Below are 14,859 nucleotides of genomic sequence, written 5' to 3'. Positions count from 1 at the left end.
GTTCATCCCTGAGTCACAGTGAACATTTCTGCCAAATTTGAAGATGTTGGGTCAAGGCGTTACTGAGATATCATGTCCACGCAAAGGGGACGGACAGACAACCTGAAAACAATATGGCTGCCGCTCCGACTGTCGCCGGCGCAGAGGAATAAAAAGTCGTTAAATATGTCTGAAACATCTGTAAATCTGTAAACGCCCTCTGATGACGTAATACAAACTGTAAGCGCCAAATTCATTTTGAAAGAGCAACGGCCAATGATGAAACTCCCAACCTTATCACTCACTCAGTCAGTCAGTGACATTTGTGTTTACAAGGCTGGTAGGAAATACCGGGGAGAGTCTTTCAGACTAATAGAGTTATAAAACTGATAACAACCTTCATCCAGTTTGATCAAATGATTAACATTAAGTCCTTACGCCTGGACAGATACGAGGACATTTCACCAAAAAAAAAAAAAGCCAAAAAAAGTCTGATTGTTCACATTTTCCTTCATATGCAAAGAAATGTTTGTATTTGAACTTTGTGTTTTCATGGTACCGGTTTGATGTCGCGGTGCAGGAAGCCCACTGAGTGGATGGCTTCGATGGACTCCAGGATCTGCTTCCCGAGCCGCAGGGTGGTGCTCATGGTGAAGGTCCCTCTGGGCTGACTCCGCCGCAGGTCGGCCAGGTTACGACCCTGCAACGACCGACACCGGGACCGTCACTCAGATACAACACAGAGAAACTATAGACCAACCCGCCGCGGTGGCCCCGCACTTTATATAAGATATACAAGGATTTTAAATCCTCTAGAGTCTGTTACATGTTGAAAATATAAGAGTCTAGTCTTACCAGCTTGGTGTTTTCTGTCTGAAATTGCAATTAAACAATTCCCTGTGTTTCAGATTTTTATTCAATTATGTATTTCATCTAATTATAATGAAAGTTTATTGATTTATAATCATAAAATAGCAAATAATATGTGCTGGGTTAAATCATGAGCCAGACTTAATCTGATTTAATCGGATTTAAAGTACTCGATTTAAAGCCCTGGTGTTTGGTAATAATATATGACATCACTGATATTATTCAGTTGTACTATATAAGTATAATAATACTTACGTTATTTATTCAGTGTAATAATTAAATGCCAAATAAACAACTTTAAATATTCTGATACAACCATGGGCAGATAATGAGACAATGGACACCGACATGTAAAAGTCCCTCCCACCCCTCAATTCAACAACTACAATTCCCATGAGTCTTTGCGATAGGTGCACGGTCAAAACTTGACCAGAGCTGAGGATGTTGAATGCTTAAGAAATAACCTGTCTTTCCTGAAGGTCCCTCCACACCCACTGTGTTGTGTGACCCTTCACAATAAAAGCCTTCAGTCTGACTCACCTGAAGCTGCATCACCACGTAGTTGAATTTGTCGTTTCTCCCGCAGCCAATAAACTTACAGACGTGGTTTTTACCTGAAAAAGAACGAGAACGGAGCAGAAGTTCATTCACACTGTAAAAAACATCATGTTCAACTCAGTGAAATCAACTCGTTTAACAGTAAGTTTCCAGCTTCAGACTGAACCTGCTGCTAAACTCATGACACAAGGAAACATGCTAATGCCTGTTAGCATACCACCCAGCGTCTACAATGTTTGGATTAAAGCCCTCCATCTTTTTTTAGATAAAGTCACGTGACTCAGACGTGTCGGGTATTTTCATCTGTGCATCTCAGATGAGTCACTGCTCGTTTCCTCCAGATAAAAACACAGTAAGTGTAAATAAAGCTTCACACACACACACTGTTGGACAGTGTGTGTGTGTGTGAAGCTTTATGGAGTAAACCTGGAACTCCTTCACTGCTTCACAAGCTTAACGTGGATGGAAAATGAATCTGTGTCGGGCGCTCGTTGTTATTGTTTGATGACCTAATATTTCAAGTTTCAAACTAATGGATCAAGTTCAGGAAAGTCTGTGAGTTAAACAATTAAAAAAGTTGATTAATGAACTGAATCAGAAACTGGGTCAAATTCAGCAACATCCAGAGGTGGAAATCCTGGACCTGGATTATACTAATAATCAACCTTCAAATTTACCTGAAAACATTTACACATTTATATGTTTTTACATATAGATTCTTTTTACAGTACATCAGCTCCAGGCAGCAAATGTTGAGGAGTGACTGTTCGACCATCAGCTGATGTCGCTCGTCAGCTGGAAACTCGAGCTCCTGTGACTCAGTGGAAGATGCTCTGATTAGTAACGAACCGACCAATCACGTGCTGCCATGACACATACACATGTAACACAATCGCTGCTTTAGATCAACAGTGACATAACAACGTTACACAACCTCCATCGTCATCATCGCTGTTTATCTTCAGCATTAAATTCAATATGTGGAAGAGCTGCAGGTTTGTTTTCAGTGTCCTGACCCTGAACGAGACCTGATGTAACATTAAAGCTCCTCCAGTGTAAAGGTCTGTGTCCATGTGTAGTGTGATTATAGATCAGCTCTAGCTTCTATATTAATACTGTGAAAGTATCAAAGCCTCAGTCCACAGAGAAATGCACACAGCCTGTATTCAGAAACTGAGCCTTAAAACCAGCCGTCAGGACTTCTGGAACTTTGTGATGTCACAACAAAGCAGTCACCAAGCCCCGCCCACCTGGACCCACCATCCAGACCTTGCAGGATTTGGTTTCTCTGAGTGTTTTTACCTGCTTTATTTTTATTGGATCACTCAGAAACCTGAGATGTTTTTAGCTAGAACCACCAGGTAGTCAGTCCAAAGAATTTAGAATTTAGTTACTCTAACTATGGCGGCATGTCACTACCCCCATGACAGTAATACATTTTCCTCAGTTTCCCATTATAACAAGAAACTTTTAAGATGTTTTTACAAGATCCTTTCAACGTTGTAACAAGATATTTTTCTCCTTATTATGACATATTCTGTCATCACTGCGAAATCAATTTATTGGCTCTCACCCTGCAGCTTCTTCAGCACCGCCACCTCCATCTTCAGCACCTGTTTGGGCTGCTGGGCCGACTCCACCTTCAGCGCCACGTTCTCCCGCGTCAGCAGGTCCAAGGCCTCGTAGATCTCCCCGAACCCGCCCCCACCGATCTTCTTCAGCTGGGACACAGGACGAAGGACAGACAGACTCCGGGTCAGTTTTGGTCTCAGAGCTGCAGCGTTAAGCTGGAGTCACGAGAGCTTCACCAAAATAAAAGACCGACATCAACAGACACTTCGCAGAAATAAAAGCTGAGTTTTCTGGTTTCAGAAGCTGGAGACTGAACAATGATTCAAAAGATCGTTCTTATTATCACCCTTTTTAATTTTATTTTATCTTAGGACATTTCTTTCCTTATTCTTGATCTTCCTTTTTTTTTCTTCCACTCTTGTTCTTTCTTTCACTTTTCCTCTTAATGTCTTTCCTTTATACATATCTATTCATCTATGTGTGTGTGTGAGTGTGTGTGAGTGTGTGTGTGAGTGTGTGTGTGAGTGTGTGTGTGTGTGTGTGTGTGAGTGTGTGTGTTGAATCTCAGCAGTTCCGTGAAGACAGTAAATTGATCACTGAAGTGCAAACAGCCTGCAGGCTCCACGCTGCGATCTGATTGGCTGAGACAGGAGCTGCATTATGTAACTTCTTATTTCAGAAACCAAAGGAAACTCAAAGATTCACAGTCGTGATTTTTCTACGTATCAGCCCTTTAACTCCCGGTCACATGTACTTTCTTCACATGACTATTTTCCTCATCCTCCATCAGTATGAGATTTTTTTTTTTTTAATCTATTTTCTTTTTCATTTCACTAAATCACTTGGCTTACTATGATTATTATCACTAATATTATTACTATTGTACGAGGTCATAATCTATATTTATTTTGAACATTGTAAATATGGTCTTATATTATTTAGGTCGAGGTAATTCCCTCTCCCTGTACATTATTCTCTCTCGTCCTTTTATTTGTTTGATTTCAATAAATAAATAAATAATTAAAAACAAACACAGATAAATACATTTAAAAAATATATAATAAAATAAAATAATTAATATAGAATGAAATGATAATTTTATATGATAAAATATTTTTTAAGCCATTTGTTGGATTTTAACTTGGGCAAATAAATCAATTAATTAATTAATGAAATAATAAATAAAATTATACAAATAAATTTAATAATCAAAAATCAAATACATAATAAAAAAATTGGAAAAATAATTATATAAAATAAAATTTTACAATTTATATAATAATTAATTAATTAATTAATAATATTTTTTCATTTGTTTGATTCTAACTTTTGCAACTAAAATTAATTAATAAATTAATGAACAAAAATTGAAAAAAAAATGTAAAAATTAATTTAAATGTTAAAAATAAAATAAATAATCGAAAAAATTGAAGAATAATTAATACAAAATATACATGAAGCACTTTAAAATATAACAGTAACAATAATAATTTTTTACAAATATGTTCTATTAAAAGTGTAGGAAAACTCAAAGCTCCACAGCAGAATGTGTAAAGTGACCTGGGGGCTGGGGCGGTTTCCTGACTCACCACTTTCCATCGGTCTTTGACCATGCAGTTTGGCGGCAGGATGTCGGCCTGCTCGGACGTCCCGTTCATGTTGGCGTTGTCCTGGAGGCTGGGGACTAGGCACTGCATCTGCCAGCCAGACAGAACACGAGCAGCTCCCAGCTTAAAAGAGCCATTTATCTGTGAGGAGAGGGAGGGGGAGGAGGACAGGAAGCAAGAGAGGAAGGAGGGAAAGCAGGGCAGAAAAGTTAATTATTTAAAAAGCGTCATCTTGGTACTGGGAGGCTCCCAGTGTAACCACAGCCCTGCGCTGGGACAGTCACAGCAGTCCAGTTAAACAACAGGCATTAGAGATGGCTGGCTGCCATTAGAAGCCATTCTTCAGCTGGATCAGGCTACAGGCCGGTGAGGGTGGGGGGGAGTTGGGGTTGGGGTGTGTGATGGTATTTGCAGTAACTGGAGCAAATATCATGTCTGCAGAGGAAGCAGTCGGACGCTCTGCCTCATCCGGACTGCAGCTGCAGGTTCGATGCTGCGACGGCCCGGCGGCCATCGACACGACCGAATCATCAGAGATCAGAACAGGCTGGTTTTTCAATCAATCATCTGAACTAACAACCATCAGCATGGCACCGGAGCTCGTCCCAACACGACCCCACCGAGGTCTGATGGGAGTCACGCTGAACTACAAGACGCTAAATCACATTTGAAACCTTTTTTGTTCTCAAATTAAAGGAACAGTTTGACATTTATGGCAACAGAGAACTTCATCGTTTTCTTGCTAAGAGTCAGACGTTCAGATTGATACCGCTCTCATGTCTGCTGCAACTAGCCGATTAGCTTAGCTTAGCATAAAGACTGGAAACAGATGGAAACAACTAGCCTGACTCTGTCCAAATGTCACAAAATCCTCCCAATGTCTTCCTGCCAAGAAATATTCTGGCACACGACCCTCCCCTCCTTTAAAATGAAGAACTGTCGTTTTTGCTGACTGTTCTCCCTGTTTCCAGTCTTTATGCTAAGCTAAGCTAACCAGCTGCTGCCTGTGACATGAGAGTGGTATAAATCCGAACATCTGACTCTGCTAGAAAGAGAAGAAGCTTGTTTGACCAAATGTTAAACTATTCTTTTAAAAATGCAGCTCAGAGGGAAAAATATAAATAAATAATTATTAACACTGATAAGGGCTGAGTTCTGAACCTCAATACTTAGGACTGGAAAGCTGGTGCCAATTACAGTTACACTTTATTTTACAGGTCTGTGAGTTCTGAATAATTTCCTTTTAATTCATTAGAAAGGTTTTGCGGTATTGTAGTATTGCAGATTTGTATTCCTATAAAAAATACTTTTAATCTTGTATCAGCACAAGTATCGAATGTGTTCAGAGGAAACTCAGCCCTGACAGTGAAAGCAAAAATTAGTACTGTACTGACAAATAACTTGTTCTGTTATTTAGGTGTAAGGGCTCGTAGAGAAGAAGCTAGCTACGCAGTTAAACTTGTCACTGCGGGTCATTTTCCCCTGTATCTGTCCTGGCAGGCAGAGTAGCTCCCACGTCCAGGACCACACCCAACAAGCTCCATGTACATTTACACTGAGGCATCTGCCACTGAGCTGGATGAGAGTGGGTTGAATTTTTGATTTATTGTGGAGGAGCTTGTTAGGGACCAAACAGCCTGGGAGGGAGCTCTGCCTGAGAGGACGACTTCAGGGGGAAGAAAGTCCCACAGTCTTTGGTCAAGCTTTGGGATCATTTGAACTGAGCTCATACGTGATTGTTTTATGCAGAAAATGTGGCATTTGCTCAAATTCTCAATTTCTTAGTCTTTGTAAAAATGGGCCAAACTTGGATGCTGCTGTAAACGATGCGTGGGATGGTTGAAATTGGGTTAGTGGCTGATTAATAACTGTAGTCGTCAAATCAATCAATAAATAAATTACTAAAAATAAACATAAATACATTTAAAAATACAAAATTAAATTAAAAATGTGCAAATAAATAATTAATTAATGAACAAAAAAATACTTTAATACTTTTAAAAAAGTAAAATAAAATAAATAATTGAAAAAATTGGTAAAAAGAATAATTTTTATAAAATGAAATGATACTATTAATATTAATATTTGCACAAGTTAAAATAAAAAAAATGACATAAAACATGTCATTTTTTTTTTATTTTAACTTGTGCAAATAAAAAATTCATAAATTAATGAACGCAAAAATTTAAATAAAATACATAATTAAAAAAATTGGAAACAATAATTTTTATGCTGTTTCTTTGATTTAAACTTGTGCAAATAAAAAAATGAAATGAAGTGAACTAGCCAACCATAAACACTGTTCCTTTACACTGAATATGGATTAGTGGTGCAGGATGTGGTTCCCTGTCAGAGACTCAAACACTAACATGAGCAGGTCTGTATCTCGCTGAGCATCGCTCTCACAGCCGCTGTCGGAAACTACATTCATCTGTTATCACGTCAATTTAGTTTCTCTCCACTCCGTCGACCTGAACTGAACTCTGGGTTCTTCCTCTGCTCTGGTAACATGTCTGCCATGAATGGTTATCAGTTTTCAGTGGATTCGTGGGGGAAAATTTTGAAGTTCAAAGTGATGCATGTCAGTCCCCAAACCATGCTGTTCTGCATGCAATGCCACGGGCCGTCATCGGTGCATGCAGAGCTCAGGCGGACTGCAGATACAATGGAGAGTGTCCGCTGTGTTTCCAGTCAGACCAGCTCTGACAGAGGACTGGACGGACTGGGAAGGAGGGGAGGAGGCTTCTCTGCACCTGCAGTGATACAGCTCTGTTAAACAGCAGCAGCATCGTCATCATCATCATGATCATCATCATCATCAGCTGCACAGCGACCAGCAGGTGGGAGCGACTGTAACACTGGAGATGTAGTGAAACCTGCTGCAGGCCTCAAAACGCTGCTGAGCCGCCAGTCACCGCAGAGGGCGGGGCCACAGAGTCTCCCTGAGTACGCTGCAACAGTCTTACACAACAGCACAGAGACTAACCGGCCAATCACAACTGCCCTAATAGAACAGCAACAGAATATAGTATCAGAAAGAACAATATGATCATATAGTTTTGTATCGTTTAGTATAACTGAGTCTTTTATATATAGCGTAGTTATAGCAAAGTTATTATAAAGTCATTATAGTGTATCCCATTACATCATGTGTTATAATAATATAATATATAATATATAGAGTGTAGTATAGTACAATATTTGCTTGGTGTAGTACAGTAAATCATAAGTAAAGTTTTCTATAGCATAGTTATAGCTTTGCATTGAATTACTATTATATCTTTTAGTATAGTATTGTATAGTAAAGTATTGTATAGTAGAGTATAGTATAGTATAGTATAGTATAGTAGAGTAAAGTAAAGTAGAGTATTGTCGTGTATAGTATAATAAAATGCAGTATAGTATAGTATAGTACAGTATTGTATAGTTAACATAGTATAGTAAAATATAGTATAGTATAGTATAGTATAGTATTGTCGAGTGTAGTATAGTATAGTATAGTATTGTATAGTATAGTATAGTAGAGTATTGTCGAGTATAGTATAATAAAATGCAGTATAGTATTTGTACATGCAATGGCGTAGCTATATAGTATATTTATATTATCAGAAAATCCAATGATGGATTTAACATAGTTAAATATATATACTACAATATTGTAAAGTGATATAGTATGGTATATGATTTGTAGTAGTATAGCTAAATATAGGTTAGCATAGTATACACTACATATTATAGGATGGGCTGTACTGCAGTATGTTACAGTACAACTAAGTACAGAATGTTATTGTATAGTGTAATGCAGTACTTTGGTATTTGCATAGAGTTGTAAAGTAAAACAGAAAAATAAAGTGTATAATATGGTATAGTGTTTTAAAGTATTAGTACACTGTAGCAGTAGCGTATATTATTATCATTATTATTATTATTATTAATTATTATTATTACAGAGTATTGTATGATCCTGTATAATGTTTTATATCCTTCCACATAATTTCATGATATTGGATTGTATTATAGTACACAGCATATATACTGTATAGTAGCGTAGCTTGTGTAGCATGTTTTCATACTGCATGTTACTGTATTGTTGTGTTGTGTCATATCGTGTGTCACCGTGTAGCATCGTAGAATTCTTCAGTATTTTTTCACGTTAAATCTTATTGTACTGTTTGGTGTCGTCTCCTTCCTGGTGATATTGCGCAGTAACATACATCGTGGTGTTGTATATATTATATAACGACGCTGACAACAACACTGCAGTGTAAAACAGGCGTAAATGAGAGAGACTCTGTGGTCCAGCATCAGTACGTCCTGGTGCGTCTCAGCGTCTCAGCAGCAGATCAGAGTGAAACATCCTCACAGACACTTTCTCTACCTTCAAACCGCAGTCTGCTCTTCTTCTTCTCTTCTTCACCTACAAGTCTACCAATCTGTTACTAGTGGGGAGGGGGGAGGAGGGGGGGTGCTCTGCCAGAAGCCGGGTTTTGCATCATTCCAGTTTTGATCTGATGAAGTCAGTCAGTCAGAGCTCACCATAGTTCTGAGCTCCCGGAAAACCTGACGGCTTACAACAAATCCTGAGCGGGACAAAACCCTTCCTGTTCCTGTGTTAGCCTACAAGCCAAAACAGAGGGCACAGTTAACCATGAGAGGAGAAGGACGACGACCGACCGCTGCAGCCGTCCGACCTGCACACACACGCTCAAACAGTGATATCACAGGGGGGGCGGAGCATGGAGGGGCAACGCCTTCAGATCCTCAGACAGCAAATATAATTATATAACGTCAACAAAACTGGATTTATTCACCTTTCATTCATCTTTTCCACGTGATGCCAGATTCACCAAAACACAAAGATGATGACGTTGCTCTGAAAACATGTTCCTGCTCCGCAGAGGATGAAGTCTCCTCATTTTGGTGACCTCATAACCTTTCCTCTAGCGCCACCCACGGGGCAAACTTCATGTTTTTGTTTATTTTGTGATGTAACGGATCATTTCAGCTTCAAGAGGTTGATTTTTCTTTACTTTTTAGCCTTTCAGAGGTTTGACCTCTCCAAACGAGTGGTTCCCAAACCCTCCATGAATCTCAACTGTCAACTTATAACAAATGAATGCTGCACAAATTATGTTTATCTTTTCTGACTTTTCTCCAAACCCTTGTGCAAGTGGTGCAAGAAGTGCATTCAAAAATGTATTTTTAAGTAGAAGGATAAAAGTATTATCATCAGAATCAGAGCTTGACCGATACATCGATGGGACGATTTCATTGGCTGACTTAAGCACCGATCAATAAGTAACAAGAAAATAAAAAACACTCAGTAAGACAGTTCTGACAAGTAAATACGCGGTGGCCATATTATAAAACACATGCTAGCAGTCTATTTGTTGCTTCAGCAGTTAGCCGCGCAGCTAGCTAATGCCATGGCCTATCACAGGAAGGAAGCTAATTAGCCATTAACGTACGGCGTTATACTCATTCTGCCTAAATGACGTCATGGTAAACAGATCTATGTTTACAGATCTATGTTTACAGATCTATGTTTACCATGCTACAATGAATGTTTGATGTTCACCACAGATACAAAATCACTAGTTTGTCTCCTGAGTTTAAAGCTGAGATGCATTTTCAGATGTAGCGCTAACCCCCTGAGCTAATGTCTGAAGATCAACTTTGAAACAGCTGCTGGAGCCGGTGACATCACAGGGATTATTACACCAGCGGGAAAACACTTCAAAAATAAAACAAGCACGTTGAAATAAGTAAATGGCAGCTCATTCAGATACTCATTCAAACTTTGTGCATCGTACAACATTTCTTAGTACAGTGCCGCCTTAGCTACAATGCTAACGTTGCTAGCTGGGGATCGCTCTGTCGTGGTTGCATCTTGTTGATATTTCGCCAAGCAAATATCTTTTTCTCTTTTTTTTGTCTGGTTTCAATATGAGGCCGGTTTGTTATTTTACAGTTTAAGAAATTAATCAACACAAGTCGCTCCACAGCTGTTGACCCCTGTTGACCCCTGTTGACCCCTGTTGACCCCTGTTGACCCCTGCTCCACTCGGCCATCTGCCATGAACAGTTTGGAGAGTTCAAACTTTTTACGCTGCGAGTGCTGGAGATCTGACACCACATGGAGGAACAACCAGTCTGAACACAGTTAAAGGACAACGAATCAAGAGTAGAAGAAATACCAGGGGTCACACATTTAAAAAATGTAATCAGGTTATTGTAATTCACAGAAGCCAAGAAAGGCCGACCTCGCAAATCTTCTTTTAAATCCCTTTTTCCTCGAGACAACAGAACTTTGTTTTCTAGCGATAACGGGATAAAAAAATACTTGCGAGTACTTTCCCAGCTTCCATAGTAATCTGACTGTCATTACCTATTTATCTTTAAATTCTATTAAGTATTTTATTATTTTTTGTGCAATCAAAGCAAACTATCAGCAGGAAACAATAACAACATAAAGTGATGTACTAAACTACGTTGTAGTGATGGAAAAAGAGCGAACGGAGAACGGTGTCTGCTCAAGTCACCAAATAAAGAATAAATATGTGAAAAAATGAAAAACAAAATTACATCAAATTAACAAAAATGTTCAGTGAAGCTTCTAATTAACATTAATATTGACTCATTTGTTTCTTTGCTGTGATCTTATATAAATATTGTCCTTAAATCTCTTCATTTCAGAGCGTTATCCTGAACGTTGAACTGTACATCTACATATATTTCATCTTTGTTTAATAATATTATTGTTATAAATATAAGAAATATAATTTCTCAGATTTTTAATTTTTAATTATTGAATAAAACTTACAATGTAAGTTAACATGTATTTGCCTGAAGATGCTGTTATTCTTTATTTGTTTGAATTAATTAAATATTATAATAAAAATTAATATTAAAATTTTGGTACAAAAGTTGTTCCATACATCAGAACTGTAGATCTGATTTTACATCATATTATTGTTGTTCTGCTCTGGAAACATTTCATTTCTCAAAAATTTTAATTTCTTATTATTGATCAAAACTTAAAATGTCTTAAATAAATGTCTTAATCTTAAAAGCAAATCAAACAGGGATTAAGGAAAGATCTTTGTTATATAACTGCTGTTCTGCTCCGGCAACAACATGACAACAGATGATTAAAGCTCAGATCGCTTCATTAAGAATATTGTGTATAAAAATGCACAAATATTATTTCATGTTAAAATAACACAATTAAATAAATGTTTTGACTTCTTCTTTTGTTGAATATTTATTAATGATTGTTAATTACTTCCTGTCTTCCTCCCTCACAAATCTTCGTCTTGAATATTTATATAATCTAAATGTTCTTCCGTACCTGAGACTTCCTGCTTCACCTTTGTCACGTGATGTTATTGCTGCTCTGCTCTGACAACAAAAGGTGCTTTAATAATATTAATTAATAAAACAAGCTGAGGTGAATTTTGAAAAATGAAATAATTAAAGGTTGAATGGATGTTTCAGTGACACACTTCCGCTCTGGTCCAGGTTTACCGCCCCCCCCCCCCCCCCTTCCTCTCTGCCTCTCCTTCCCTCTCTGCATCACTCATATTGAATCGTTCCTCTCTGCAGTGCACAGTCATGGGTCCCCTGTGCGCATGCGCACCATCACATCCTGCTGATCAATAAATCTGGCCCGGACTGACCCGAGTTATGAATTAAAGATCATTACGGTGACACCGCCCGGATCTGTCCCGGTCTATCTGATTCTGATCAAACGTTTTAGACGCGGATCAATAAATTCACTTCCGTTAGCGCATCACTGCAGGACACACACACCCACTGTCTGATCTCTCTAGTCCGGGCCAGATCTGGTCCGGGTCAGGCCTACCTGGCGCACCGTCCGCTCCTTTTCCGCCTTTTGGGAATCTTCATCTGGGATTTTATTTCGGCACAAAACGTCCTGGTCCAGAAAACCCACCGTTCCTCTAAAGGGGGGCCGGGGTTCGGGCCTCAGACTCCCACAGGACTAAACCACCATTGATTTCTCCTCTAACAGTCCCCAATATCAAACCAGACCGGGTCCGTCCTCAGCCCGGCCGTCCGGTGCAGAGCAGACCCCCTGCAGAACCAGGGAGTCCGGCAAGAAACAAAAACCAGATTTTATTTCCCCTCAGAGTCCAGGAGTTAAAAACCCCGCTGCGGTCCGGGTCCGGGTCCTCCTCCGGTTCTCCGCTGCTGCAGCTGAAGAGGAGGAGGAGGAGGAGGAGGACGGACGGACTCGTGGATGCGGACTAGTGGTCCCCCTCCTGCTGGACCGGATCCAGGAGTCAAACCGGGGGGGAAAAACCAGATCCAGAACCCCGGCTGAGGGTGTCCGGGCCGGCGGTGATGAGGCGGGCTGTGGGTGTCAGGTTCTCCGGCTCCAGCCTGTTTGTCCGCACTGCAGCTCTGCCTCCACCAGCGTCAAGCCCCCGTCACACAACCACAACCACAACATCCGGCCACCGCTTTCAAAATAAAACTCCCTCTGAAGCACACTTCCCTCAACAAAGAACAAAGTGGGATTTTTTTATGTTTCCTTTCATTTTCCACCTTTCTAATAAATATGTTTTATATTATCATCGTTTTTATTATTACTTTATTTATCTGTAAACTTAATGTTTATTTAATCTCTCAGTGCTTGTCTGCATATACTGTCAACATGTATAACACTATGGAAATGAATCATATTTTATATTCAATGTACAGTTAATTATGTCTGCACTAATGTACACTACAGTATATTGCTATCACTGTACAGTGTTGCTGCATCAGCACTTGGTATAGACTTCAGTGTTATTCCATACAGACTGTTCAGCCTCACATTCACCTTAGTTACATAATGTCCCTGCTGCTCTGCTCTGGTGCAATATTTAAGTTCTCAAAAAGAAATAGTTTTAATTAATGATTAAAACAATGCAATGTTAATAATAAAAGCTCAGCTGATAAAGAACATTTATGTTAAAAATGTTAAAATAAAAGTTAATGTTTTTTGTTTTAATTTGAAGATGTGGTTGTTCATTATTTGTTTATTTAATGTTCATCCTGTTAAATGGACAATCCTGCACCTCACGTCCAGCTTTTAGGAATATCCACCTGACTTTTACTATTGAACGATGTATTATTATATATTACTATATTCATCAGTAACTATTTGATCTATATATATATATATATATATATATATATATTACTAATTTGAGATATATTTATAGAGTTTAATATGTTTTCCTGTTTTGTTGACAACATTAATGATGTCATTTCTTTCCTTAAGGAACAGTGTGTGCTCAGTACCATTATTACACCTGGAGATACAATAAACTTTACTTATTATTTTGTATCTGATTTACTTTATTTTACTGTAGATCATTTTCTTGATACATTATTTAATTGTTTAATTGCCTGAGACTTTACTGAGATATAAACAGAGAAAAAGAGGAGAAACTGGAATTAACGAGGAAATGTTGTTAATTTACGTGTTTGGCAAGTTGCAAATACGTTGATACTGAACGACTCAGTAAAATGTTCACAGGCATTTTCCACCAAAATATCTGATCTCACAGAACAACCTCCACCTGTGACTCCAGCAGCTGAACTGTTTCTGGTTCTGTTCAGACTCTCACAGATCCAGGTTCCGCTCAGAGAAAGATCCTACATTCAACCTGAACCTCCATCTTTAACCGACCGGAACCACAGAGCGGTTTGTCTGAACCACAGACGGGCTCTGGACGTGGACCTGGTCTCTGGAGAGTCCTGAACCAGCTCTCTGCGGCTCCTTACATTAATAGAACATTAATATATTCAGAGACAACACACACACGGTGGTGTCAAACTGCAGCGATGTCCATCAGCGTCTCAGGACATGTCACTGTCCAGCGTCAACGTGAATCAGCGTTTCAGAAAACTCTCCATTTTTATCACATTTCTGTTTCAGATCTTTGACCTTTTTGTATTTTGGTCCTGAGCCACCGACAGATTCATGTACAAGCAGCAGTTTTCTAAACTCTAACCTCTGACGTGAGAACTGCACATGGATTTTTACTTTTTACTGCTCGTTGAACAAAATGAGACATTTGAAGACGTCACCTTGGGCTCCGGAAAAATTATTTTTAAAAATGTATTTGACATTTTATTGACAAAATGGTTAATTAACATAATTGGCAGATTACTCAGTAATGAGAGTAATCCTGAGCTGCAGATATAGCTCAATAAGCACAACAAGCAGGTAGAATCAGGTTCTTGGCGGATCTGTTTAGCC

The 14,859-nt window shown here is 38.9% G+C and overlaps 1 protein-coding gene across 3 annotated transcripts in view; it reads right to left on the bottom strand.

Moving 5' to 3' along the window:
* The window catches only part of ttbk1a (tau tubulin kinase 1a), a 53,118-nt gene that overhangs the window by 37,020 nt on the left and 1,239 nt on the right, over positions 1 to 14,859 (bottom strand). For 2 of the 3 annotated variants that reach the window (XM_056369076.1, XM_056369095.1), the window contains exons 1-5: positions 12,451 to 13,711; positions 4,569 to 4,727; positions 2,981 to 3,128; positions 1,390 to 1,463; positions 539 to 679 (exon numbers count right to left, since the gene is read on the bottom strand). In XM_056369076.1, the coding sequence (XP_056225051.1) occupies positions 539 to 679; positions 1,390 to 1,463; positions 2,981 to 3,128; positions 4,569 to 4,676 (471 nt within the window). In that variant the 5' untranslated portion in view covers positions 4,677 to 4,727; positions 12,451 to 13,711. Of the gene's footprint in view, positions 1 to 538; positions 680 to 1,389; positions 1,464 to 2,980; positions 3,129 to 4,568; positions 4,728 to 12,450; positions 13,712 to 14,859 lie in introns of those variants that run through there. The other variant, XM_056369087.1, reaches the window with a different exon arrangement.

The sequence above is a fragment of the Seriola aureovittata genome, chromosome 3 (assembly GCF_021018895.1).
Source record: "Seriola aureovittata isolate HTS-2021-v1 ecotype China chromosome 3, ASM2101889v1, whole genome shotgun sequence".
In the NCBI taxonomy this organism is placed as follows: domain Eukaryota; kingdom Metazoa; phylum Chordata; class Actinopteri; order Carangiformes; family Carangidae; genus Seriola; species Seriola aureovittata.
The sequence above is the reverse complement of the archived record's forward strand: the minus strand, read 5'-3'. Positions and strand labels throughout refer to the sequence as shown.